General features: G+C 39.2%; 1 protein-coding gene across 1 annotated transcript in view; it reads left to right on the top strand.

Moving 5' to 3' along the window:
• CNTN5 (contactin 5) overlaps positions 1-26,466 on the top strand; it is a 251,808-nt gene that overhangs the window by 207,010 nt on the left and 18,332 nt on the right. Inside the window, exons 14-17 of the mRNA XM_009889417.1 lie at positions 1,628-1,786; positions 2,212-2,361; positions 14,148-14,218; positions 20,092-20,326. Of these exons, the coding sequence (XP_009887719.1) occupies positions 1,628-1,786; positions 2,212-2,361; positions 14,148-14,218; positions 20,092-20,326 (615 nt within the window). The remainder of the gene's footprint in view (positions 1-1,627; positions 1,787-2,211; positions 2,362-14,147; positions 14,219-20,091; positions 20,327-26,466) is intronic.

Raw genomic sequence — 26,466 nt, 5'->3', positions numbered from 1 at the left:
TTTCAGTTAACGGGGTTTTTTAGTCTTTGATATTCTGATAAATTTGTTTCTACTCAGGGATTAAGGATTCTAGCCCACAAAAGATTTGATTGCATGAAATAGCACTGGAAAAAAAAAGTAACGCTGAGCTCAGTAATGCAGAAATCCTGGCTACAACTGACACTTCACATGGAGGCACCGGACCCAAGTGTTTGCCACCCTGATCCGCAGGTGCTGAGCTCTGACAGTTCAGCAAGCGGGACCGCACCACTTACCACAGCTCACGGGAATGGAGGTATCCAAAGGATCTGCTCCACTACAGCTCATGGTACATGCAAACACTGGGATCCCACAAAAGTGTAGCAGTAATTACTTTCTGTTAATGAAGTTGTCTCCACCATCACCTTTCCTGCAGTTTCATTTCAGAAGAAAGTGTCCTGTAGTGCATTTCTGATTTCAATGTCCTCCATCTGTGTAGCAGCAGAAGCAAAATTTAAACCTTCAACAACGGGAGGATGGAGAAGAATCAGAAGGCTCTTGCATGCCAAGAAAATCCAGATTTTTCATAAATAATTATAGCCATTAATAATATTGATATTTTACTGAGGTATTAAGTCCTTTCCTTCAGGTCTTACATAAGTTTTTAAGTATAAGAACCACAAGAGAGATGTTTATTTTTGCATCTACCCATTACAGACATGCACATTTTCCCCTAAAATTCTGGTTACAGCTGTGGAAGAGGGTGCTGAACCAGGAAGACCTTGCCTCTGATTTAGTTTGGCAAGTGCAAATGGATAATGTTTTCAAACACCAGTAATATCAATATCAGGAAGAATTAAAGAAAATTGGGGGTGGAAGTGGGACATTACAGCCACATGTTTCTTTGCAGTTATGTTTGCTACTGGACATGTCACTTATTGGATCAGTCACATGGCCTGTACGAATGGTGGTAAGCATATTCTCATTTGGTGCAACTAAGTGGAATAAATAATCCTTTAATTTGAGTTGTTGTGGCTTTTTTTTTTTTTTTTTAATGGAACCATAGTAATTATCAGCCTTCAAAATACTTGGGTTTGGGGTTTTTTTAATAGCTTTCAATCAAACAGTTAATGAACTTCCAGCAGGATGGTAATCCAGGCAGTTTCCCTGAATGAGTGAATTTGAGAAAAAAGATGAATGCTGTATTCTTGATTCAGTTATTAGTAATATCATTGTTCTTCAAGAAGCACACCACATCACTATTTGTCTTTTCTGCTGAGAAGTCACACCCAAAGAGAAGATGTGATTGCAACTCTTCATTCTAGCATGGATGCTTCTTAAAATTGCTCTTTTTCTCCTTTAATTTTAGGTTTGGAACAAATATAATGGAGGATTTTTTTTTAATCTGTTTCTATTTCTAGTTCTTCTGCTGTCGCAGTGACGTTAATTGAAACTCACCCACACAGCATTTAAAGAATAGAAACAATCACAATTTACTAGCAGAAATCATGGAAATGAGGTGTCCCCATGATGTAGTTGTGTGCATTTTAACCCTTGTATTTCATATATATTCAACTCCATTGGGTCCCTACGGAATGCGTCTCCTGTATTACTGCTGCTCATCTGCGATGATGGTGTGGTCTGTTTGATTATTCCACTTTATTTCTAGGTCCTCCTGGTCCCCCAGGGGTTGTAATAGTGGAGGAAATTACAGACACCACAGCAACACTCTCCTGGAGTCCTGGGGCAGACAATCACAGCCCTATCTCCCTCTACAACCTGCAAGCACGCAGTCCATTTTCTCTTGGCTGGCAGACCGTAAAAACAGGTGAGAAAAACTTTCAAACAGCACAAGTAGACTGTTCAAAACTCCTGCTCATCACAATAATAACCATCGGCAACTGCAGGAACAGATAGTCTTAAGAGAACAATGATAAATTAAAAGCACTGATTTTTTTTTTCTTTTTTTCATTCCTTTCATGTTACTTAGCAACAGCTCTGAAAGGACAACACAAAGACACCTGCCATCATGCATCTGTGAATAAGCAGAAAGCTCTCCCCTATATCCTTCAATCTGTGTCTTTTCAGGAGTACCACAGTGCCAAAAACCTAGCTGTGATTTCTGACATATTAGATCCTTGATGTCTATCATTTCTAGTGGCCTTATTGTATCGCAAAGTCCACTTGCCTTTGAGACAATGCATGTGAGCTTCAGATTTCTGAGTGACCTACACATTTCTTTATTGTCTGCAGTTCCGGATGTGATAAGTGGTGACATGGAGTCTGCTATGGCTGTTGAACTGAACCCTTGGGTGGAGTATGAGTTCAGAGTTGTAGCAACCAACAAAATTGGGACAGGAGACCCAAGTGCACCATCAAGAGTCATCAGAACCAACGAAGCAGGTAAGCAGAGGATAAAAAAGGTTAATTTTCCAGGACTACCAGAAACAAGAACTATTTTAATATAGCGATAGAGCTATTCTCTTCTCCCTGGTACATATCTGCGTGTTCAGTGATCACTGTTTCAGGATGATATTTTTTGTAATGGGGAGCCAGTTTGTTTTAATTACAGGAATATTGTTTAATTTACAGAAATTTCAAATAAACCCACTCCCTGTTGTCTTACTCCCTCTGTGCTGCCTTACTCTTCATCTTACACTTAAGCCATTGCTCCCTACCTTCTGGCAGGCTTCCACTCTTCTTCGGTTGCAGGCTGATTCTCAGTCTCTTCACACAACTGCTCCCAAGCAGCCTCTCTCCCCTTATTCTTCATAACTCCTCTCCTTGAAGGTGCACAGAATTTTTTTCAGCAAAGTAGGGAAGCCATGGGAAGCTGCTTAATTCGAAATACCTTGTGCTCTAAAGGGTTTCTTTGTCATGCACACTCTACCATGAACTGTTAGTGCATTTAAAGACATTTCATTATATTTCTGACTGGGGATGGTGAAGAAAACTGTATCTCAGGACACTTTCAGATTGTTTTTATTCTCCTTGTTATTTAGAAGGCCTTGAGAGTTTTGATTTTGTTTTGATCTTTCTTCAGCTGAATAATATGTAAGTAGTTTGTTAATCATACAGAATAGAAGAGTGTCAAATTCAAAGATTCCACTCGAATTTGAAAGTATAACTGATTTTGTAGTTGTAAAAATTCTGGACGAATACAGGCATTGTGTTGCACTCTGTCTTCTCATTAAGGGAGATTATAAGAATTACAAGTAGCGATACCAAAATATGTACACATCTCTCATTCTGAAATAAATTCTTATCTTTTAAGATATGTTAATATTGTGCCTCAGCTCTCTCTAGGTCACTGGTCTGTGTATATGCCACTCATAAACCTCCACAGCAGAATGTTCAAGCTGATTTTCTCTCATGGTTTAGGCCAAATCGGCTACTGGGGACCTGGGGGACCCCAGATGGGACCGACAGATGCTCTCCTCTACCCCTCTTCAAAGAGAGGGGCAGAGGAGGAAAAAGAGACTTATGAGTTTAGTAGGAACTAAACTACTTTAATGAAATATTAATAATAAAATTAAAAATAAAAAAAATAATGAAATATATACAAAAGCATATCAAGCTCCCGAGATGACAATCACGACACCGGCTGGCGCTGGGGCAGTCCCAGTATGGACTCAGTGAATGGATGGGAACTGGATTCCAGATCTGCATGCAGGATGTGGATCGCAGGCAGACAAACAGAGTCCTCCTCAGACGTCGGCCATTGCAGGAAGAGAGAGAGCTGACCTTTCGATCCCTCAGCCTTTATACTGAGCATGAGGCAGATGGGATGAAATACCCTCGTTGGTCAGTTTTGGGTCACCTGTCTTGTCCACTCCTCCTTGCAGGTGGGACCCCACTATGCTTTTCCGCTTCTGACCCTCCAACGGGGCAAATAACAAAGTTGGTTGCCCTTGGGTGTTACAGCAATAAGTATAAGCAAGGTCCTCTCTGCATACCATGGCTGGGCTTCAACTATAAACATAGGTCTTATCAACCTGGGAGAGTGAACATTGTCTGCACAATATGCTGTTAATTTCAGTTGTTAGAGAGGCCCCGCTAAGAAGCGAAGTTACGGACCAAAATTGGCTCCATTTTACCTTAAACCAGGACATTTTCATAGACAGAACCACAGAATCAACTGAATAATTGAGCTGGAGCGGATCTCGGGAGGTCTCTAGCCCAGCCTCCCGCTGAAAGCTGGATAAACTGATTCCAGAGCAGGTTGATCAGGGCTTTGTCCAGTTTAGTCTTTGAAACCTCCAAGGAGGGAAATTGCACATCCTCTCTGGGCAACCTGTGCTAGCAGTTACCTAATCTCATTGTGGATTTTCTTTCAAGATATACAGCCAGGACTCCCCCTATTTCAGCTTATGACCACTATCTCTTGCCCTCCCATCCTGCACCACTATAAAGCGCCCATCTCCGTCTCCTCAATGACCTCCCTGTAGGCAACGGGGGCTGCTGTTAGGTCCCCCAAAGCCATCTCTGCTCCAGGCTGAACAAGCCCAGCTCCCCCAGCCTCTCCTCACAAGGCGAGTGCTCCAACCTCACCATCCCAGTGGCCTCCCCTGAACTTGCTCTAGTTGATCAATGTCTTTCTCATTGTGGCACCCAAAATTGGATGCACTATATCAGATGAAGTCTAACAAACCTAACCTTGGTTGTAATAAGACATATTTATTTTTTCCTGCTTTAAATAACTGTGTAGTTGCTAGCTGATATTAAATTTCACTATGCAATCACAGAACTGCACTGAAGTGATTTGATTCTCATTCATGCATGAGGAATCTTTTCCAACTCTCCCCATTTTCTTCAAGCTCCCCACAGTGTGAAACTCGGTAACTTTATAGCAGAAGCTCCAGATGCTACATACTTTGTTCCATTAAGAATAAGAGGAAAGGAAAATGAAATAAAAAACACTAGCTACTTTCATCTCAAATGATTTTCAAAAAAACCCTTAATACACCACCATCAGTCTTTCCTTGATTTTGTACCATATTTCGTTGGCAGTGAAAATTCTGCTGGACCCAAATGTTTGAATGACTTCTCTATTTATTCAGGTGGTACATATCAGAGAGGACACAAACATTCTGGAAAAAAGTTTATCCTGTAATCGATTGCACCCCTGGGATTTTGTTCTTTCAAATTTATGAATATGTTCCCTATTTTTGAAAGGATGGTTCAGGATTTTAATTAACCAGATGTATTGAAGCTGTGAGTGAATGTTTTTTCTCACAAACTAAAGTTTGAAAATGTTAAATTTCATGTAGCTGTCATGATTTTTAGGTTCCTTCTTCTTTCCCGGTGTTTATCAAAAAAAAGCTGTATTTACTAAAACATATTCCTACAACTCTAATGAAAGTCCTCTTCATATACGTCCATTTTCAATATTCCTTTGGGCAATCATTGCAACTTTACCTCTGTAAAAATGAATTGATAAATCATAATAATGATCAGTAAAACAAAATAATTTTGGGACAGACAAAGCATGCAGTGTGTGGTATATTTTCACCCGGTGACAGGTATTAATTTCTGGGTAATAATCCATTATTGCCGCCATCAGAAGGAACAGAGTCTTTAACTGGAGTAGCAATGATCTGTACTCCAGCACACAGGGGTCCTACTGATAAACAGCACTGTGGCTGATAACAATGCAGGTCTTCTTGAATAATCGACCAGTAACATATTAGTTCAAATAGGAAAAAGGCCACACTAGATGTTTTCTTGCACTTTCAGCTTCCCCGTTAGGAATACCTTTTTGCTACCAGACTTACAGCTGCACAAATGCCGTGTTAGAAGGGAGTATTTTGTAGCATGACACTGAAATCCAGACAGGTGCCAGTAAAACAACTTAACAGCCTTCAGAGAAATTGAAGCTGAATTTATTTGGTGTGCCTGCTTAACACGGCATGGTACAGCAGAAGTCTATTGTCATTGTCTCAGTTTCAAAAGACCTTTCGTTAAGAAACACGTTTGTTTCTGTTTTAGTTGTGAATCATTTGGGGTTTTGTGCTTGAGGTTTTTTTAATTAAAAAAGGTAGATGCAGTCTCATTATTTTAATCTATAGAGGGAGTGAGAAGACAGGAGTTACAATAAGATATAACTTCGCAATTTGTTAAAACCAGCAAAGAGTTCTAAAGGTGGAACAATAACACAATAGACTGCTTTAAACAAACAGATCAATTAAAAAACCCCAACTGTTACACACATAATCCTTTGCAAAATAGCATGCTCCTTATAATTTCCGTGGCACTTTTGAAATGCCAGAGGCTTCGTGATCTGCTTCACTGAGGCAGCTGTTTTTTCCTGGTCTCCAGATATTCCTGAAATCCTGAGCCTGTTTAGCTCTGTCCTCTCACACAGCTCTTTTCAGTGATTGTGTGAAATATCACCCTTAGTATAGTTTTCAGATGCCAAAGTCAAAGAGACAGGAAAGCTAGTAATAATTGTTATTGGATTTCATACATGGTTTTCCAAATCAGGACATTAATATCTATCTTAGTGTGTTACCCAGTAATCTATTATTTTTCAGAATCTCTCTTATTACTATTTTTTTATCTGAAAGCTTCAAGGCAAAATCTCTATTAACATGGAATTCAGTTCTAATATCATAGATCTCAATTATTAAAAGTCATGTGTGTGAGAGGACATTATCTTTCAGAAAGAACAAAGCATCAGCCTGCCTAATTCTGACCCAGCCAGAGTATCCTGGCTCTTTGCTGTCGTGTTAGATGTGCCCCACAAGTGAAAACAGTCAGGCTGCCCCTGCACGGAGTAAAACTCCAAAAATACTGGTCTCCCAGCGGAGAGGGTGACAGGTGAGAGCTGGGATGCACAAGGCCAAATGCGAGCTGCACAGATGACCCACGGAGGCAGCAAATGTGGGATTCTGCCTCCATTATTTTGTACTTAAGGGGAAATCGGCATCTGTAATTTAGTGGCACCAGCTAATTTGACTGGAGACTAAAGTCTTTTCCTCTCCCCACACCTCACTTGTTTTATCACTTCTTCCCCAAGATAGTAACAACATTCTATATTAGTCCATTATCTAAAAATACCCAAGGAAGCAATACTTGGGATGGTGTAAGGAAATCAACAGAATAATAAACAGGTTTCCACTTGCTTTAATTTTCTAATTAAATCCTAATCTTGTTACTTAGTTCATATTTAGTTAACAGGATTGCTTTTCATAGCTACTTTCATCGGAATGGATAATACCGCAATTTTCTGGCACATCTAACTTATAGCCAGCTGCTGCATTTCTGTCAGTTCTAGCCTTGATACATATTTTACAGGTCCACAAGGTGAAAAGAGCCAATAACATGAATTTAAACATGTCTGGCATTCCACTAAGGCAATCGGGCATTTGAAGCCTGGGGGCAAAGCATCAATTACATTATCTATTCATGGGGAAACATGGGGAGAGAGAAATCGAGTAGAATCAAAGTTTAACCTGCTAATCATGCATGCAAACTTGACTTTATGAGGTAACAATGTAATGCACTCTATTAGTAGCAGATTGTACACAGGCTTTATTTTTAAAAAGTCCTTATTTTCCATTAAGTCGATAGTATTCTCTGGTAGAATTTCTTCACAGTGTAAAAAGAAATGCTTCTGTCCCAGGAAAAAAGTTACCTGTTTTAGACTGGCTTTGTTTTGGGTTGGGTTTTTTGGTTCTTGGTGGTGGTGTTTTATTTGTTTGTGACCTGTATAAAAGAAGTTTCAGCTTTTCCCACTATCATAACTATTTTTGCTCCAGAAAAAAAAAAATAATAACCTGCTGTTTCTATGACATTTGGAGACAATTACCTGGGCTACTAAAGCCTTTGTAGAAAATGTGCTTTTCCATAGGGAAAAACAAAAGGAGAAGAAAAACTAGATGGTAATCATTGTCTGCATGGGTATATTTAGAACAAATAGACTACTATCACGAAACATTGGAGGCTCAAATTAATATGTACTATATATTGACAAAGAATCCAAATGTATGTGCTACTAAAATACATAACAGGAAAGCTAAGAAATTGGTTTTCCGGCATATATGCCACAGCATTCGAGATTTCATTCCTTTATGCGGTGATTTGGAGGCTATTCAGACTGAGTCCTGCAGCCACACCTGACACTATTATCAGTTAATAGAACTGAATTCTATCTCACACTAAATTACAAATATTAAAAATGCAGAGGAAATGAGAACAAGAGAAATGCAGATTCTAATACCAGTTGGGGTATCTTTATTTTCCAACATTTGAGTACAGTATGTCATCCACTTCTGCAATGCTGGCACATTTTACATTTCATTCCTGAACAGATGAGATGTGAAATGTTTTTCTGGGAGGGAGAGAACTTGAGGGCTGGCCTTTCTAACAGTGAAAGGGTTTTCACTTAACATCCCTCGTTTCCCAGATGTGTACTGCAGGAGATAGATGGTAGGTAGGTAGGTAGGTAGCAAGGAAAACAACTGAGAACAAAAAACTGCAAACTGTGTTTTTGCTTTGGTCCTCACATTATGAATCTCTGTCGAGCTGGCGACAAATCCTTTTCCCCCCACCCATACCTTTTCCACAGCTAAGAAGAGTTGGTTTTCCAACTGCATCTGTATCTTAAAAGATATAAAAAGCTCTAAAAGAAAAAAATAACTGCAACCGTGTCTTGAGCAAACACTTTCTTAAAGACTAAAGCCAAGTTTAATAATTCATCTCCCCAAAAAGTATAGCGATATCAACATTGTGTTTCATTTTACTTTATTTGACAAGATGTTTCAGAAGTTATACTAAAAATACCCATGTGGAAAATATCTTCATGAATACAGGATTCAAGCGGAGTAAGAAGGACTTTGGGATTAAAGTATAGAATTGGGATTTGGGAAATCTGGACTCAACTGCTTATCAGAAAACTCTGTAAATTTGGGCAGTTCACATTAGCATTTCTTACTCTAAAAACAGGAGGTTAGTAAGGCTCGTTTCTCTTTGTCTTCCCTCTATCTCACCTATTCAGATGTCAAAATTCAAGGATAGGGACTAAATCTAACTACTTGTTTCTACAGCAATACCATAATCCACTATAATCTTGGCTGCAAAATACTTTTGTTCTGCACAAAAATTAAGACTTGCTACAAAATTAAGAATCTGTCATTTCTCTTCATAATAAACAAAACACAGAATTGGAAAAAGCCACTCGACATTTCCTTGAAAAAAAAAGACAAAACAGAAACACTTTAAAATGATTAATTATCCATTCAATAACATTTTCTTTTAATTTCTTTACAAGATTAGAATGTTAAAAAGAGGATGAACTGTTTTTCAAGTACTTTCATTTTTTCCATGTTCAACGTGACATTATGTTTTCCTTTCTATAAGGAAAGGAATCTAGAACTAGAGCAGTTTAAAAGATCGTTTCACCTCACTCACTGAAGCAAAAATGGGAGGAATAAAACTGATTTTAAACAAAATGTAGATTTTCTTTATTTTCTTTAGCAAATTAAAAGTAAAAAATATAATTCTGAATACAATTAAAAGTCTTTGTGAACTCAAAAATAATACTCTAATTTTTCTTTCCAGTTTTAATTTTTCTACATTAAAATAATATTAAACTAAATTCAAATTATAGCTCTTCTTAAAACACAAATGGTTATGTTATAATTTCAAAAGGAAATATTTAATAATTTTCAATATTTTGCCCAAAAGTGAGTACTCAAAATCTCTGAATGGGCTCATCTTTACAGTCTACCAGAATCCACAGTTTTCATTTAAAAAAAAAAAACAAAACCAAAACCAGACAGAAACTCCATCAGCCATGCAGCATGAAAAGAGAGGAATTTTTAAAACTCTCAACGAAAAAACCTAATTTAAGCACCCTAAAGCACAGAACAGTTTCCAAAATGTTGGACACAGTGGAACTCTGGAAGGAAAGCTGACATCTACTCCAAATATTCATGCTTTCATAGCTATGGTATTACTTATCTCTTCCAAAAGCTTACCCAAACTTTACATTTAAATACAGATTTAAAATATATGGGTGTCATTGTTGGCACTTTTCTGCACTTTATAACCACAAAGCACTCAGCAATATCAGTTCCGTGCATGCATTTTGTCCTAAACAATAAACGCTGCTTTTCGTGTATATTTAACTTGTAATAAGATACGCATGAATTATTAAACAATGGGCTGTGGCTTCATGTATAAGCTTTACCTTTCCATATCATCTTTTCTTCATTTATATTTTAAGCATATTGCCAAATGCTTCATAGGGCTGCTGAGGGCTACCTTCTTCGTGTCTGCTCTTAAAGAAAATGTTACAGGTGTTTTTTTGTTTGGATTAGGGGAGATAAGTTTTAACAGAGTTTAATTTCACTTTAATTTTCAGCATATCACAGTACTTCCATGAAAATGGAAAACAATAAGAAACAAATCCTGCTGTTTCTGTTCAAATTTAATTCCTGGCAACATCATTTCAAGATTTCAGTTTGTTTGCCTTAAGCGGACGTTTCAACGTCAAATTGTGCCAACATGCACCCGTTATTTACTGTGACCCATATCTAGTCACCATGTCTTTCAGAACACATTTTTTAGTACTAGTAGTTGTTTGCACTACTGGAACAATGGAGAGACCTGGCTTTTAACTCCCGACCTTACCAGTGGCTGAAGAAACAAAAGAAAACAAGAGCTGACGTGATCCCAAAGAGCTGACAGTCTAAGAATAAACCAGGAGACAAGTACTAATCTGTAGCTGGCAAAGGGGCTAACGAGAAGGCTTTGACCGGAACTACAGACATACGATCAAGTTAAGAGTAGTCACATTTTATGATGCTAAGGACCAGCATTACGCCAAAAAGTGATTAATTTTCCATTAGGTGACATTCTCTCATCTTGTTAAATGAGACATATTGACACAGCAAAGAGCTCTTTGCTACTAGTTGCTGTGTATTTATTCAGAAGAAAGTATACTGAATTTCTCAGCTTTGATAAACACCAAAGAAAAGAGGTCCTAATGTCCTTGTCCCCTAAGCACATGGATCCTGTGTCCGGGAGCCAAGTTTAGTCATCATACTTGCATATTTGGTGCAAGTGCATCTCCATGAGTGTCACTGCCAAGAATTAACAACGTAAAGACTGGGAAGTCACTAATTGCATGGCAATAAACTTAGGCTATGAGTGAGTAAACTCAGATATAACACTGAAACAAAGGCAATGCTGCCGAAAGGGTTGCTAATATATAACCTCAGTGCCTAGCAAAAAAAAAAAAAGATTATTTCTTTTAATAGTTTTCCTCACTTAATGGTTACTCATTTCAAAATGTCCCCCTCTAACTGTGTATACTGGGCTTTGCTGCAGTGCAAAGGAAATTCATTCCTTTGACACATTTATTCTTTTAATGGTTATTCGTTTGAGAGAGTTTCTCTGTGTGAATGCACATTTTAGTTTGGTGCAAAAGAAATCCATCGTTTTGACAGTTTTATTCTTTTAATGTTTATTCATTTAAATAGGGCTTCAGTCTGCAAGGCTGTTAACAAGAAAACTCTAGAAAGAGGATACTGCTGGTTAAATAAGTCCATCATATTGGATGCTCCAAAGGAGTACGGCAAACTGTCTCATCAGTAATGCGGCACCTACATAAAAACTTCATTTATCTTTATAAATTAACCAAAAAATATCTTAGAAAGGCAAGAGAAAAATGGGTGCTAAACATGTTTTAAATATGCTCCATTGGAGATGGCATCATAATTTTTGCATGTTAATTAACTGGTAGATGATTCTTCATCTGCATCTTTTGACTGTAGAACATTCATCCCAGTGTTACACACTGATTGTTTTTATTCCTCACCATTTAGTATTGTATAATTCTGTTTCTGAAAGGAAAAATTGAGAGTTTTGCCATGTAAAGATTAGATCTTAGTTTAAACTAGTTCGTGTATCCAGTCAGTAGAGTCTAAACAATCTTCTCCATCTGTTAGACTGTTCTCTTTGGATGGGATGAACCACCCCAAAGCTCTGTATTGACTGGATACAAAGCCTGGACTACAAGCTTGGCCTGGATACCTGCTTTCCCACTCGCTAAAGTGAAACTGCAGAACAGTTCAGTCATCTCCTTATCCGGAAGTCGAGAGCTTTCAGCAGAGACTGACTATGAATGATAATGTTTAGCAAGTGTGTAGGGAGAAGGGAGGGAGGGAGGGAGAGAGGGAGAGAGGAAGGAGGGAGAAGCGAAGGAAGGAAGAAAGGAAGGAAGGAAGGAGGGAGGGAGGGAGGGAGAGAAGGAAGAGGGAAAAAGGAAAATGTAGAAGGCATGATGAATCCAGCTTTATTGGAGAGAGATATTTTACACATTAGACATCTCCCTTATCAGTCTGCTAAGAACCATAAATAAAAGGGCTCTTATCTCTTTTGCAACAGTTCTAACCCCCCTGCCATAGGCAGGGACACCTCCCACTAGACCAGGTTGCTCAAAACCCCATTCAGCCTGGCCTTAAACACCCCCAGGGATGGAGCTTCCACAACTTTTCTGGGCAACCAGTTCCAGTGCCTCACCACCCTCAGAGAGAAAAATTTCTTCCTAATACCTAATCTAAACCTGCCCTCTTCCAGTTTAAAGACATTACGCCTCATCCTACTACACGCCCTTGTAAAAAGTCCTTCCCCAGCTCTCCTGGAGGCCCCCTTTAGGTACTGGAAGGCCGCAATAAGGTTTCCTCGTAGTCTTCTCTTTTCCAGGCTGAACAGCCCCAACTTTCTCAGCCTCTACTCATAGGAGAGGTGCTCCACACTTCTGATCACCTTCGTGGCCCTCCTTTGGAACTACTCCAACAGGTCCATGTCTTTCCTATGCTGGGGGCTCCAGAGCTGGACAGAGTACTCTGGGTGGGGTCTCACCAGAGTAGAGTACAGTACAGGGGAAGAATCACCTCCCTCGACCTGCTGGCCACGCTTCTTCTGATGCAGCCCAGGATGTGGTTGGCTTTCTGGGCTGCGAGACCACATTGCTGGCTCATGTTGATCTTTCCATCAGCACCCCCAGGTCCTTCTTCTCAGGGCTGCTCTCGATCTATTCTCTGCTGAGCCTCAAGAAGCAATTGATAACCTTTGTGGGTTTGCATCATTTATGAGAAAAAGCAGAATTGGACTTGTGTTCTTAAAGGGGAGTTCAGAGTTCAAAAAGACACGACACAAACGAATTCCAGGATCTAGTAAAAACTGCACTTTCATTGAACTTAAGCTGTTAACGATCAACACGGGAAATAGAGAGGACTGTGTACATTTATTTAAATGTATTTTTCTTTCTATAGTTCAAAGGCACAGTGCTACTCAATAAATAAGCTAAACAGCATGCAATAAGGCTTTAACAGTTAGTGCCTCACAGTACATTTCTACCAATGACCTATGTACTCCTGCAAGGAAGAAAAGAGTAAGTTTATATCTCAGGACATATTTAATCAAATAAAGAATGCAAGCATTACCTGCTCAAAGCAAATAAACTCAAGATATTAGTCATTTTAGGAACTTCATTAGAAGCACTAAGTAAGATACAAGAAATTATACAATTGCAATTTCATCAGCTTCTTATGTGCTCTTTTAAAGCCCAAATGGTGGTCTCAATTTTTAAAGAACTGTGGGTAGTACTTCTTCCAGCATTTTGCAAAAAATGATACGGGGTGTTTAAGGATTGTTACTTCAAAATTTCTGAAAATTGCCTCCCTGATAAAGCACACAAGAATAGATTTACAAGAACTAAAACATGCTAAATCACTACTGACCTGGAAAATAACAGACGTAGTATTTGTGCCCTAAGATTTTACCTGAAATCTAAAATATGTCAGGTTCACTGGTATTTGATTTTGAGTTTTCTATTTGAAAAATACAAATGTTAACATATAATGCCTGTTTTATCTCTTAGATGATCTGTACATTGAAAATTTGACTAATTTGCAGAAGGCATAGATGCTTAAGCAGCTTTTTATTCCAATATTATTTTTCTTCTCAGCTTATGTTTTGTTTGAATTTACCAGCTTGACTGTGGAATTCTCCAAAATGAAACTTGAGCAAATTTTCTTTACCACAGCGTGCTATGTTTGTTATTTCTGTTCCGATTTAACAGCCTCATGTCTTCTGCAGCAACTTATTACTATGGGGAAAACTTCAATAACTTGGACATTCTGTTTTGTTTTGTTTGTTTTTTTCCTTTTTGCTCACAGTTCCAAAGACACCTCCAGCTAATGTAAGTGGCAGAAGTGGAAGGCGACATGAATTAGTAATAGCATGGGAGGTAAGGGACTTTTCTGATTAAAGGTCTTGTTTCATGTTTACTTCTTTGAGGGCAAAGTAAAGAGTACTGTACTGGGGTTTTCTTACAGCAAATCTTGGCAAGACATGAACAACAAAGACTGTTCTTTAAATATGTTCTGAAGTTTTAAAGTAATGTGTATTTTCATGTGGTTTGAGTAGAGGGCATTATGGTGAATCTAACCTAACTAACAACAGTTCCAAAGTTGTGCTAATTCATCAGTCTTTTCTTCCTGATCTACTGCTTGGGTTAATTTGACCTTTCTGGATCTTATGTAAATGCTACTCTAGATGAAACAATAGCAAAGGGAAGAGAAGGAAAGCCTTGTAATTATTTTAAACTTAAGAAAGAATTCTTTTTTAAGTATTTTGCAAAAATATAAAACTAAAGACCTGAAATAGAACTTTATTTTGTGAAGATATCTGTGATGCAAGATGCAACACAGATGTATGATAGAGGGCAATTGGAGGAGTGGGAGTTGCTTTCTAAACATAAATAACACAGTAGAACAGAGAATTTTCTTGAGGAGCTTTCAAAACTTCTAGATTAATCATTAAGAGTTTCAGATTCAGAAAATATATATATATATACGTATAAAACCAACATATGTATATACACATATAAACCCAAGAAAAATTCCATCAAATAAAGACATGGGGTTTTAATGAACAAAGTTTTCACCAAGCCAACTTGAAGAGAGATTTAGATGGTAAAAGACACACAGAATTTGACTAACGGCTTAAAATAGCAACTTTTAGGACATCTGAAGAGTCTGTCTTCTGATGGCATGTCTGTATCATCCAACACCAGCTACCTGAGATGGCTGATTTCAGTTTGCCTTATAGTGTATAACAATAAACAGCAGCATGTCTTCTATTGGGAGAGAACTTGCTGAATCCCAAACGAAAACATTAAGTTGCTAGAACTGTAACTGATGTAAACTGGCCTAGTCCCAGTTCCTAATATCATATATTAGTATGTAGTATTTATGTTATGTGTGTCTATAGTGTTCCCCAGGTGACTGGAGTGGGGGACTACTGGAGTGTGTTATATCTCCCTCTCTGTCAAGGGTCAAAGTTTTCTTCCAAAAGAAACCAGAGACCCATGGGTGTCCCATCCTGCAACACAGGTACAGCAGACAGTTAAGAATTAGCAATTGCCATAACATTACTTTCAGTATACATTGACTTTTTTCCACAAAAGGCAGCTGATGCTTCTTCACTTACAGCTAAGGAGTGCAAACTGCAATTAAGGCAGAAGGTGTTGATCCTTCCCCACTGTTTATGATTTACTTATTGTTTCCATCAATACATAGCAATATTCTTCCTACTGTTAACACTTTCAGCACACCATTGTTTCACACACCTCTTAAACTACATGAAGTCATTAATGAAATTAATACCACAAAAACACCATGGGATTTCATCCATGTCAAACATAAATGGGCATAGTTACATTTTTAATACTTTGAAAGGTTGCTACCATTTCTAATATGGTCATTGTCTATCTTCAAGAAATGGTAAAAAGATAGAACATAACACAGAAAAACATGCAATTAAAAGCAAGTGTTGAAATTTCTGCTAAAGAACTAATCCTAGCGAGTTGGATAACACTCCAACGACTCACTACAGACTACTGTGCTGTCTGGTTTAGTCACTGGATTTCCATAAGGCTTAACTACAATGTAAATTAACACAGCTCCAGCACAGTCAGTCTGTGCTTTTGCAGCATCCAAAAAAGTCTTATTGGACTTACACAGGCAACAGGAACTCAACAAAGTGTTTTGAAGTCTGAAGAGATACTGCACTGGTTTATGGGTCTCTGGGAATTCAGGAAAAGATTAACATACCCAGGCTCCTGAATTATACTCAGCAGGTTCAGACAAAATTTTATTCCCACAACTTTAATTCACATAGTATTTGCAGGGAAATCCAAGGGTTCTGGTACTGCTCTTGTATTTCTGGCTTTTTTTATAGCAACTGTCTACTGCCAAATCATTAAGTATTGCAAAGACATACAAGGCTCCTCCTTTCCAACTCAAACCACTAGATTACAAAGTCTGTCTTGTTTTGGCCTCCTCTGCCTTCAGAGTCATGATTTGTTTTTTTTCTTGGACGTGCAGAGCACAGCTTCAGAAGGATGGGCAGAAAATGGTGTCTGCAAGTGAGGTGCCTGGTACTGAAACTAGATTTGAAGGGGGATGGGCATGTAACTGAGCTCGCTAGAGAGGCGCCTGGGCATAGTAGCTCAGCAACAGTGGGGCCGAGCACTAGTATTTTTGATAATCGGAAGGCCCACCACTCCTCAAGGGCAAAAACTATACACTCATTGGGTTTTCTGAAATGCCTGTACACCAATGCGTGTAGCATGGGGAATAAACAAGAGGAGTTAGAGATCTGTGTGCGGTCGCAGAACCATGACCTCATTGCAATTACTGAGACGTGGTGGGATGGCTCACATGATTGGAACACTGTCATGGAGGGCTATGTCCTTTTTAGGAAGGATAGGCCAGCAAGGCGAGGTGGTGGAGTTGCTCTTTATGTGAGGGAGCAACTGGAATGTATCGAGCTCTCCCTGGGAACAGATGATGAGCAAGTTGAGAGCTTGTGGGTAAGGATCAAGGGGCAGGGTAATATGAGAGACATAGTTGTGGGTGTCTATTACAGGCCACCTGATCGGGATGGGGAAGTTGATGAGGCCTTCTACAGACAGGTGAGAATCGCCTCACAATCACAGGCCTTGATTCTCATGGGGGACTTCAACTACCCTGATATCTGCTGGGAAGGCCACACAGCTGGGCACGTACAGTCCAGGAGGTTCCTCCAGTGCATTGATGACAACTTTTTGACTCAGGTGGTGGAGGAACCTACAAGGAGAGGTGCTTTACTGGACCTGATACTCACAAACAAAGAGGGACTGGTGGAGGATGTAAAGGTTGGGGGCAGACTGGGCTGCAGCGATCATGAGAAGATAGAGTTCAGGATTAAGTGTAGAATAGACAAAATGACAAGTAGAGTTGAAACCCTAAACTTCAGGAGGGCTAAATTTGATCGTTTCAAAGAATTGCTTGGGCAAATCCCATGGGAAAGGGCTCTAGAGGGTAAGGGGGCTCTAGAGAGCTGGCTGCTATTTAAGCGTCACCTCCTCCAAGCTCAGGATCAGTGCATCCCAAAGAGAAAGAAATCAGGCAAGGGGAGAAGGAGACCTGCTTGGCTGAGCAGGGACCTTCTGAAAAGGCTCAGGTGGAAGAAGGGAGTTTACAATAGGTGGAAGAAGGGGCTGACTGCTTGGGAGGAATACAAGAATGCTGTCAGGGTATGCAGGGAGGAAACAAGGAAAGCCAAGGCAGCCTTGGAATTGAACCTGGCGAGGGATGTCAAGGCCAACAGGAAGGGTTTCTTTAAGTATATAGGAGACAAAAGGAAAACTAGGGAAAATGTGGGCCCGTTGTTGAATGAGACAGGTGCTGTGGTGACGGATGATGCAGAGAAGGCGGAGTTGCTAAATGCCTTCTTTGCTTCTGTCTTCACTGTTCGGGCCAGTCCTTGTGAGACCCCGACTTTGCAGGTAACAGAGAAAGTCTGGGGGAAACAAGACTATCCCTTGGTTGACAAGGAGCACGTTAAAGATCAGTTAGATAAATTGGATATACATAAATCCATGGGGCCTGATGGGATGCACCCTCGGGTGCTGAGGGAGCTGGGGGAAGTCATTGCTGGGCCTCTCTCCATTATCTTTGAAAGGTCCTGGAGGACAGGTGAGGTGCCTGAGGACTGGAGGATAGCCAATGTCACTCCAGTCTTCAAAAAGGGCAGGAAGGATGACCCGGGAAACTACAGGCCGGTCAGCCTCACCTCCATCCCTGGGAAGATGATGGAGCAGCTTGTTCTGGGAGTCATCTCAAAGCACCTGGATGAAAAGAAGATTATCAGAAGTAGTCAACATGGATTCACCAAGGGGAAGTCATGTCTGACTAATCTGATAGCCTTCTATGACAAAGTAACTAGATGGGTGGATGAGGGGAGGGCAGTGGATGTTGTCTACCTTGACTTTGGCAAGGCTTTCGACACTGTCTCCCACATCATCCTCACAGGAAAGCTTAGGAAGTGTGGCTTAGATGAATGGACGGTGAGGTGGATTGAGAACTGGCCTCCCTGTCCAGCGGCGGGTCGTCGTCTGCCATGGAGAAGTCCAGAGATGCTCCTGCTATTTCCAGCATATCTTCATCACTAGTGCTGCTCTGGAAACTCCCCCGCCGATAGCCTTTCTGATCCATGGCCAGAGCTTCCAAACCTGGGAGCAAAAGGACATTTTTTAGAGCACAAGCATGAAGACTCATTTCGTAAGCCAACTGGACTGACACCCACTTGTCGCTTTGTCCTGAAGAGCAGGAGGCCGCACTGCTCTCCCCATGGGAAGGGGACATGCAGCGGTACCACCCGAAGTTCGGGCTAGAACAACCAACTGCTCAGGACAAAATGGGATGTTTACACATCCAAGCAAAGCTCTTGCACTAGATTTCATATTGCCACGTGCCAGAAACAAACATCGAGTCCCAGTATGGCATCTGAACTCGACTGGAAAGACATGATGGGAGTAGTCTTTTTTCAGTGGCGCCCAGTGATAGGACGAGGGGTAATGGGCATAAACTTGAACATAGGAAGTTCCATCTTAACATGAGAAGGAACTTCTTTACTTTGAGGGTAGTGGAGCACTGGAACAGGCTGCCCAGAGAGGTGGTGGAGTCTCCCACTCTGGAGACATTCAAAACCCGCCTGGACGCTGTCCTGTGTAACGTGCTGTAGGTGACCCTGCTCTGGCAGGAGGGTTGGACTAGATGATCTCCAGAGGTCCCTTCCAACCCTAACAATTCTGTGAATTCTGTGAATTCTGTGAAACATTCACTTGCAATGTGGAGGGGAGAGGATTTGGTATCCCCTGTGCCCCTGTGCTGATTCGTATGTTCATTAGCTGCAGATCTAAGATGGGCACTTCAAGAGAGGGAGTTTAGACACCCTTTTCTTAGCATTTCCCATAAGCTTAATATGCTGACAGCTGTTAAACATAACCTAATTCCTAAACTAGTCCATTGACTTTATAAGAAATGTAGGCAGTAAAGTAGCATGAAAAATTCCATTCCTTGAGCTGGACATGTAAGATTTAACTTTTGCGGTGCTCACCCTCTCAATAAATAAATCTGTTTGCTGACTGCCTGCTTATGGCATATCTGTCCCAATTTAAGTGGCCAATTTCACAGATCCTTGAGAAGAGAAAAGCAAAAGAGATTTTTTTTTTTTTTTCATGAAGACTCAGTTTGAGAGTTAGGACAACTAGATTTATTACATTGTATCCTAAGTTTCAAACTGAACCCTAGGCTTAGATCCCTAAGACTTGACACCTCATTTGGATACAGAAATTAAACGGACGTGGCACTTAAAGCCCAAGAGAGTGCCACTGTAGTAAGTGTCACTCACATCATGTTTTAGGAGCCCTTAACAATATGTTGCTCTGTATTTTTAACAAGGTCACTGAAAGGGGCTATTCCACTAATAGACTGATGGTTACAGCATTAACTACAAAGTGGGAGATAAAGAAAAAAAATCTTTGTGAGCACAAGTTTATTCAGTCCCAGGACAGTGACCTAACTATGGTGATTATGTGAAGAAACTCTCTTACAAGTTTTCTCATCAGAAACAATTGTCCCTATGTGTTCCTAGACATGATAAGTAAAACCCCATAATGCTACTGTAAGGGATGACCCTCACACAAGCAGCCAGATTGTGGTCAGCCACTGAGTGACTGCTTTCTAAGTTAGTCAAACCATGTCTGATCATTACCTGAACTTTATTTTTTAGCCAGTGTCAGAAGAGTTTCAGAATGGAGAAGGATTTGGATATATTGTAGCCTTCAGACCCAATGGAACACGTGGCTGGAAGGAAAAAATGGTAACGTCTTCAGATGCTTCAAAGTTCATCTACAGAGATGAAAGTGTGCCACCTCTCACACCTTTTGAGGTGAAAGTTGGTGTTTACAACAACAAAGGAGATGGTCCCTTCAGCCCTATTGTGGTCATCTGCTCAGCTGAAGGAGGTCAGTTCAACAGAAAGTTAACTTGTGTATTATGAACTCTGTTACGCTATTTTTATATAATGTGTCCTATTATACCATGTTTTCTCACTCTTAAATTTCCAAATTATTTGTATAAGTGCTAAGTAATGTTAAACATGTTTTGCAGAGCAGGAGGTGAACTAACTTGCCAAGGTTACCCAGAAAGCTAGTGACAAAATTTAGGAATAGACTTCACCCCACATCCGTCCTAGCCAAAAAAATCTCTTTTAGTGAAGGCTCATCCCTAATATGAAATCTGTAGTCTTAACTTGAAGTTGGGCTGCTCTAACAATGAGCAAGGAAAGGCTGATATTTTCTAATGTTTCTGAGGTTCATGTTACTTTTTTGATGAAATAATCAGACAACAGCTCAAAGAATAAATAAATCCACTTATGAATGCTTGTTTCCTGGTTAATGGATACTAGAAGTGCATAGAATGCAATTTTGTTCTGATTTTTTTTTTCTATTATTTTCTCTCTCTTTAGTTCATTAGCGCAAAATTTCTGAATTTATGTTAATGTCCAAATATTCAGTGTGAATTATATTCCGCAACATTGGACACTTTTAAGATTCAGCTTGATAGGGTATCTTGTCTAGACCATTTTTTTGCCAAAAAAGGTTCAACCAGATGATCCTTGAGGTCCCTTCCAACCTAGTGTTTTATGATTCTATGATTCTGTGAATAGTTCAACAGAACAAATGAAAAATATTTCTGGAAAATTACTATGCCAACTTGATATAACTGTCAACAGTAACAGTATTTTGTGGGAAAAAGAATAGAAAAGACTAATTTGTACTCGTAAAAGAAGTTACTCTGTATTGACAGGGGCCAGTGTATGGAATTTCCATACACACAAAAGGAAAATTAATGTTATCCACGGGAATAATTTGAGCAGCTCCATTACTGGAAGTCGTATACTTCTTTACTGGAGAACAAATCTTATGAGGAGCAGCTGAGGGAACTGGGGTTGTTTAGCCTGGAGAAAAGGAGGCGGAGGGGAGACCTTATCGCTCTCTACAACTACATGAAAGGAGGTTGTAGTGAGGCAGGGGTCGGTCTCTTCTCCCAAGTAACAAGTGATAGGACAAGAGAAAGTGGCCTCAAGTCGCGCCGGGGGAGTTTTAGATCGGATATTTCTTCACAGACAGGGTTATCAAACATTGGAACAGACTGCCCAGGAAGTGGTGGAGTCACCGTCCCTGGAGGTATTTAAAAGATGTGTAGACATGGTGCTGAGGGATATGGTTTAGTGGTGGTTTTGGCAGGATTATGTTGATGGTTGGACTTGAGGATCTTCAAGGTCCCTTCCAACCTAGACAATTCTATGATTCTATGATCTTTGAGTTATCCCACTGTGCCCTGTTAAGAGAATCAAATAGGTACAGTCCTAATACAGGTGGGAGGCATTTCGTGTAGTATGAAGATAATGGTATTTCATGTGAAGCTGGAAAACATTAAATGTTATTCCATATTAGCCCACAATAAATGTGTAATTTTGGAGCCATGATGTAGCAGAGATTATCTACTATTATTGTCTCACAGTAATTAAAGAGGTTGGAAATGCTGGTTTTGCTAAAAGCAGTTCCAGTAATTTGTTTGTGTTCCACCGTTTGGATCAGCATTACCAAGTATTCATATTATTATAAAACCAATTACATTTTAAAATGTAAAAATTACCCAGTACAACTTGGACATTTTTACAGTTCACTTGGCTGTTCCTCAGTGGAAAATGATACTGCAAGACCAATCTTGGTCTTTTTATTCTTTAACAATTTCACACTCTAATCAGAAAGTTCAATAAAAATAGAGTTTTGCAAGGGAAGGGAGACAAAACCTTAATGGATTTTATTTTTTTTTTTAATAGCAAAAGCTATTTTAACAAAAGCTGAATGCTGAATTGTATTGAGTATTCCTTTGCTTCTTATTTGGACAAGACTGGAAATGGAATAATCAGTAATATATAAATCAATTTTCCTAACATTTCTTTTAAAATATGAACTTAACAGATTATCTGAATACAATTATTAAAATTAACTTTCTCTCTGTGCTCCCAGAGACTATCTCTAGAAGCCAACTTTTCTGACTATAATTCAGTTATTTGAAAGTATCTACCCATCATAGCTTTGCTAATTCAGTCTCTGTATGTTTCCGTACATTACACTTTCCTTTAGTAAGAGGAATTCTAGGGGGCTAAATACTTTATAAGGCTTATATTTGAGGAAAAAAACACAAGGTACTGTGACAACACAGTGCAAAATTAATTTATAAAAAGCTTTTCTCCAGAATAACCCTAGGTGATATAGTGAAAATTTAAAGTAACAACAAAACAGTTTATTACACCTAAGTTCTGGGCTATGTGGAAACTGAGGACAACAGACATTTCGGCTTGCTATGAAGAGAATGGGGAACTGGTTGTGAAAGAGGCATGGACTTTCATACTTCAGGAGCTGAACAACTGAAGGCACATTTTCTCAAGATTTCAGTTGAAGAGAAGATATTAAATAAAGATTGACAGTACAATATTATGGTCCTAGGGCTGATCCAGCAAACCCTTCACTTACTTGGTTGTCATCATACACTCAATTCACTGCTCTGCAAACATCTGGAATAAAGGCCTAGGATAAAATTATTGAAAGTTAAGGAAACTTTCTGTTACATATTGAAATCTATAATTGTTTGCTGGCATTAAAAAAAAAAAAAATTGTCTCAGGAAGTCTAAATCCTTGTGCCTCTGCTAAATACATGGGAAAATAAAACAGGAGTTTGCATAGGACAGGTTCTGGACAAGGAAGAAATTTCTCGTTTATTAAGAATGAATGTATCTCTCTTTTCTGGCTAACTGTGACTGCATATTATGTGCTCTCTGATCTGCATCAAAACCCCATGTTTGGTGGCTGTGAGTTGTGCCTAAGCAAGCAGCTTTGCAGGTGGTATTGAGTAAGATGTTCCCCTCTGTGAACACGACTGACCTATGATTACATAAAGTGCCTCTGACTGAGGCAAAAGGCTTAAAAATTATCTTCCAGTGAGTAAAGAATCTCAGCAAACACAAGCAAAACACCGAGCACTTTTTCATAAATACCTGGAGGGGCTAATCCTTCTATCTCTATCTCTAAGATATTTAGAAGATAACAGGATACCAATAGTTACTGAGGGATCAATGATGGTGTTAACGCAAAGTTGTCACCAGGGGAAAAAACACCTGACTGGTTATAGATGTTTTAAGGTATTTCTTCTCCTTTATTGGCCTTTTGACTTCATAGGAAACATCTCCAGGATATAGCTCATGGAAGAGACTATCCAGGAGTTAAAGATGCAGAGGAATGTCATGGAGGAATTGAGAACAGAACAGAGAAGGAGATAAAAAGGTTTTACAAAGCTAGCTGGATAACCCAGGAAGGAAAAAATCAAATATGATCCTCTGGAAAAGATGGCTTAATGCAACAGAAAAGTTTGAAAGAGGATTCTTGCCTGGAGACCTTAGGAAAGGAAGAAAGCAAACAATCAAGACGACAGGAAGAAAAAGAGAAGTCAGATGTTTTAGCAAAGTAAAAGAGATGATAAGAGTCAGTTCTGAAGAGGGAATGGGGATGATAGACAGAGGACACAGGATAGAAAAAAAGATCTTCAATAAGAAGGCAGAACAGAAGGACACAACGGACATGTTCCAGCACCAGGGAAAGACAAGCCTGAACCGTTCATAAAGGAACCCTTTAATAAGAGAAGGAGACACCCGAGTATATACCGAGTTAGGCTGCCTGCCAGAAGAAAGCTTGCAACATGCAGGCCTGAAGCTGAAAAGGAGCTTGAATAGAGCAGGGAGAAATCTTCTGACTGTAGTTTCTGCCAGGAAAATAATGGTATCAGATTCATGCTAGAGCATACTGACACTTCAGTGCAGGCACAAACAGTTTTGATCCATAGAGAATAAAAACCGTAAAGGCGCAAAATATTGGAAATACAACAATGAACAAAAGCGGTGTTAAGCACTGTTTGGTTTAACATTTATATGTTCTTTGGAGATTTTTCGTGATGACTACATTCCACATAAATACTGAGAGGCTAAGAATGCCAAGACTACTAATATAAGCTTTCAGTATCAGGGAAATCATATGCAATCTCTACCTGTGGTTTTAATTCACTGGAAGAGGAAAACTGGGAAAATCAGAAATATAGCAATGGAGAAGGAAGTATGATAACATAACAGCATGATCGCAAGAAGATGGAAAAGGCTGTACTGATAAGATCAATGGCTGGATAGGCTTGCTTTAGCAAGCATGGCTAGACAGAGTATGAGCTACATAGGAAAGACAAAACAAAAGTAAAAATGTTTGGATGTCAGAACATGCTGATAATGTGATAACATATCAGCAAATACAAAACCAGTGTTTGAATAAAACGGAATGTCCTTGGGTCCCATGTCATTTCTGAAAAGGGCAATTAAAGAAACTGGGCGTCAAACTAGAGGTCAGTTGCTGATGGCCCTGATAAATTTGGATGCTGAGAAAGACCTTTCTAATTTTAGGTAAATATTACAGGACACTGTTATTTATGAGAGAATTTAGCTGCTCAGAGCAGTTTGGAATACAACTAATGACCTTGTGTTCCAGCTGTGATAATTAGCAGATTCTTTATCCAGTACTGACTAACCAAGAAGAAATAATAGTACTACAGTATTGTTTTGATGAACAATTAAGACACTATAGAAAAGCTGATCATAGCAAATAACAGTGGAAAAAGTTGTCATTAAATAGCAGGAAATTGTTTAATAAGCTGGAATTAACAGTTGAGGCTAGAAATGAACGTGTTTTGGAATGTCTCTGAGCCAAAAGTGTAAAATATACTTGAAGTTTATACTGCAGGAAATTATACGTTTCTGGTGGTACCCATTAGAAGACATTCAGAATAACTAAAGACCACACATAATAAAATCCAAATAATGAAAAGGATAAGAATAACACAAGTATTGCCAAAGAATAAGGTGAAAAAAGATTTTTACAAAATGGGAACCTAATAGCTAACACACAAGAAAGACTTGAACATTCTGATTTGTATCAGGGCATCATTCTGATAAAATTATCACAAAGCTTTGCTAAAATCTTATCTAGAGTTCAGGTTGCTTATGCTCAACAAAGAACCCAAGATGATACAGGTTCAAAGGAGTAACAGGATCACCCGGGAACGAGTAGAAACTAGAAGAGCTTTTCTTGTCCTAGTAAAAAAAGGCTGAGTTTGGATAAGATGTTGTCTGCAAATCAGGGAAATGATTAGGGATTGTGAAGAACTTTTAAATGTAAAAGACAATGATGCTACACTTTTTTTTTTTTTTTTTAGCAAATAAAACAAGCCACCCATTCTTTATTCTTGAAGTCAACTGGCAAAAAATACTTCACATCCACACACTTAAGCATTGTAACTCTCCAGGCTGTGGCTGCCTCCGTATATTTCCTGGGAACCATCCCTGGCCAGGCACCAACGTATTCCTGGGCATATTTTGGGGCAGCACTAATTGACCACAGTCAATACTTCACCATGGATCACACTATTTCATACTATGGACAACTGTATGTCCATGCTCAGCCCGGTGCCTTGTCTCCCTGTCCCTGTTTAGTTTACAAGTGTAGATACAGACTATCAGCACAAGAATGCATACAAATTAGAATACATGTAGTATAGAAATAGGTGAGAAAATAAAAGGAAATAGAAATAAGATTCTGGGAGAAAGAAGGAACTCAACTCATTTCAAGATGAGTTAGGTCTTTTATAAAGGGTTGTGGTTTTTTAACGACTGCTGCAATGGGAGATGCAGAATTAGTTCTGTTAGTTTCAGTATCTATCTTCTCCTTCAGGCGCCTGACAAAATTATCTTCACAAAAATTGAAAGTTCTATAATTTTGATAAACAGTGCAGTGAATACTACTAAAAACTTCTAGATATGAAAAAGAGAGCCCTAAGCAGTACAAGGTAAAGCCTGAAGACTCTCAATTTTGCTGTTTAAAACATCCTGAGGGACTTCAGGTGCACTTCTGTAATACATACAAGATGTGATGATACTGTACAGAGCTTTTGTTCTTGCTTTGTGTGGATTTGTACTAATTCATTGAGGCAATGGAGAACCAAA

This window comes from Charadrius vociferus, unplaced genomic scaffold (assembly GCF_000708025.1).
Source record: "Charadrius vociferus isolate BGI_N301 unplaced genomic scaffold, ASM70802v2 scaffold87, whole genome shotgun sequence".
Lineage (NCBI taxonomy): Eukaryota > Metazoa > Chordata > Aves > Charadriiformes > Charadriidae > Charadrius > Charadrius vociferus.
The sequence above is the reverse complement of the archived record's forward strand: the minus strand, read 5'-3'. Positions and strand labels throughout refer to the sequence as shown.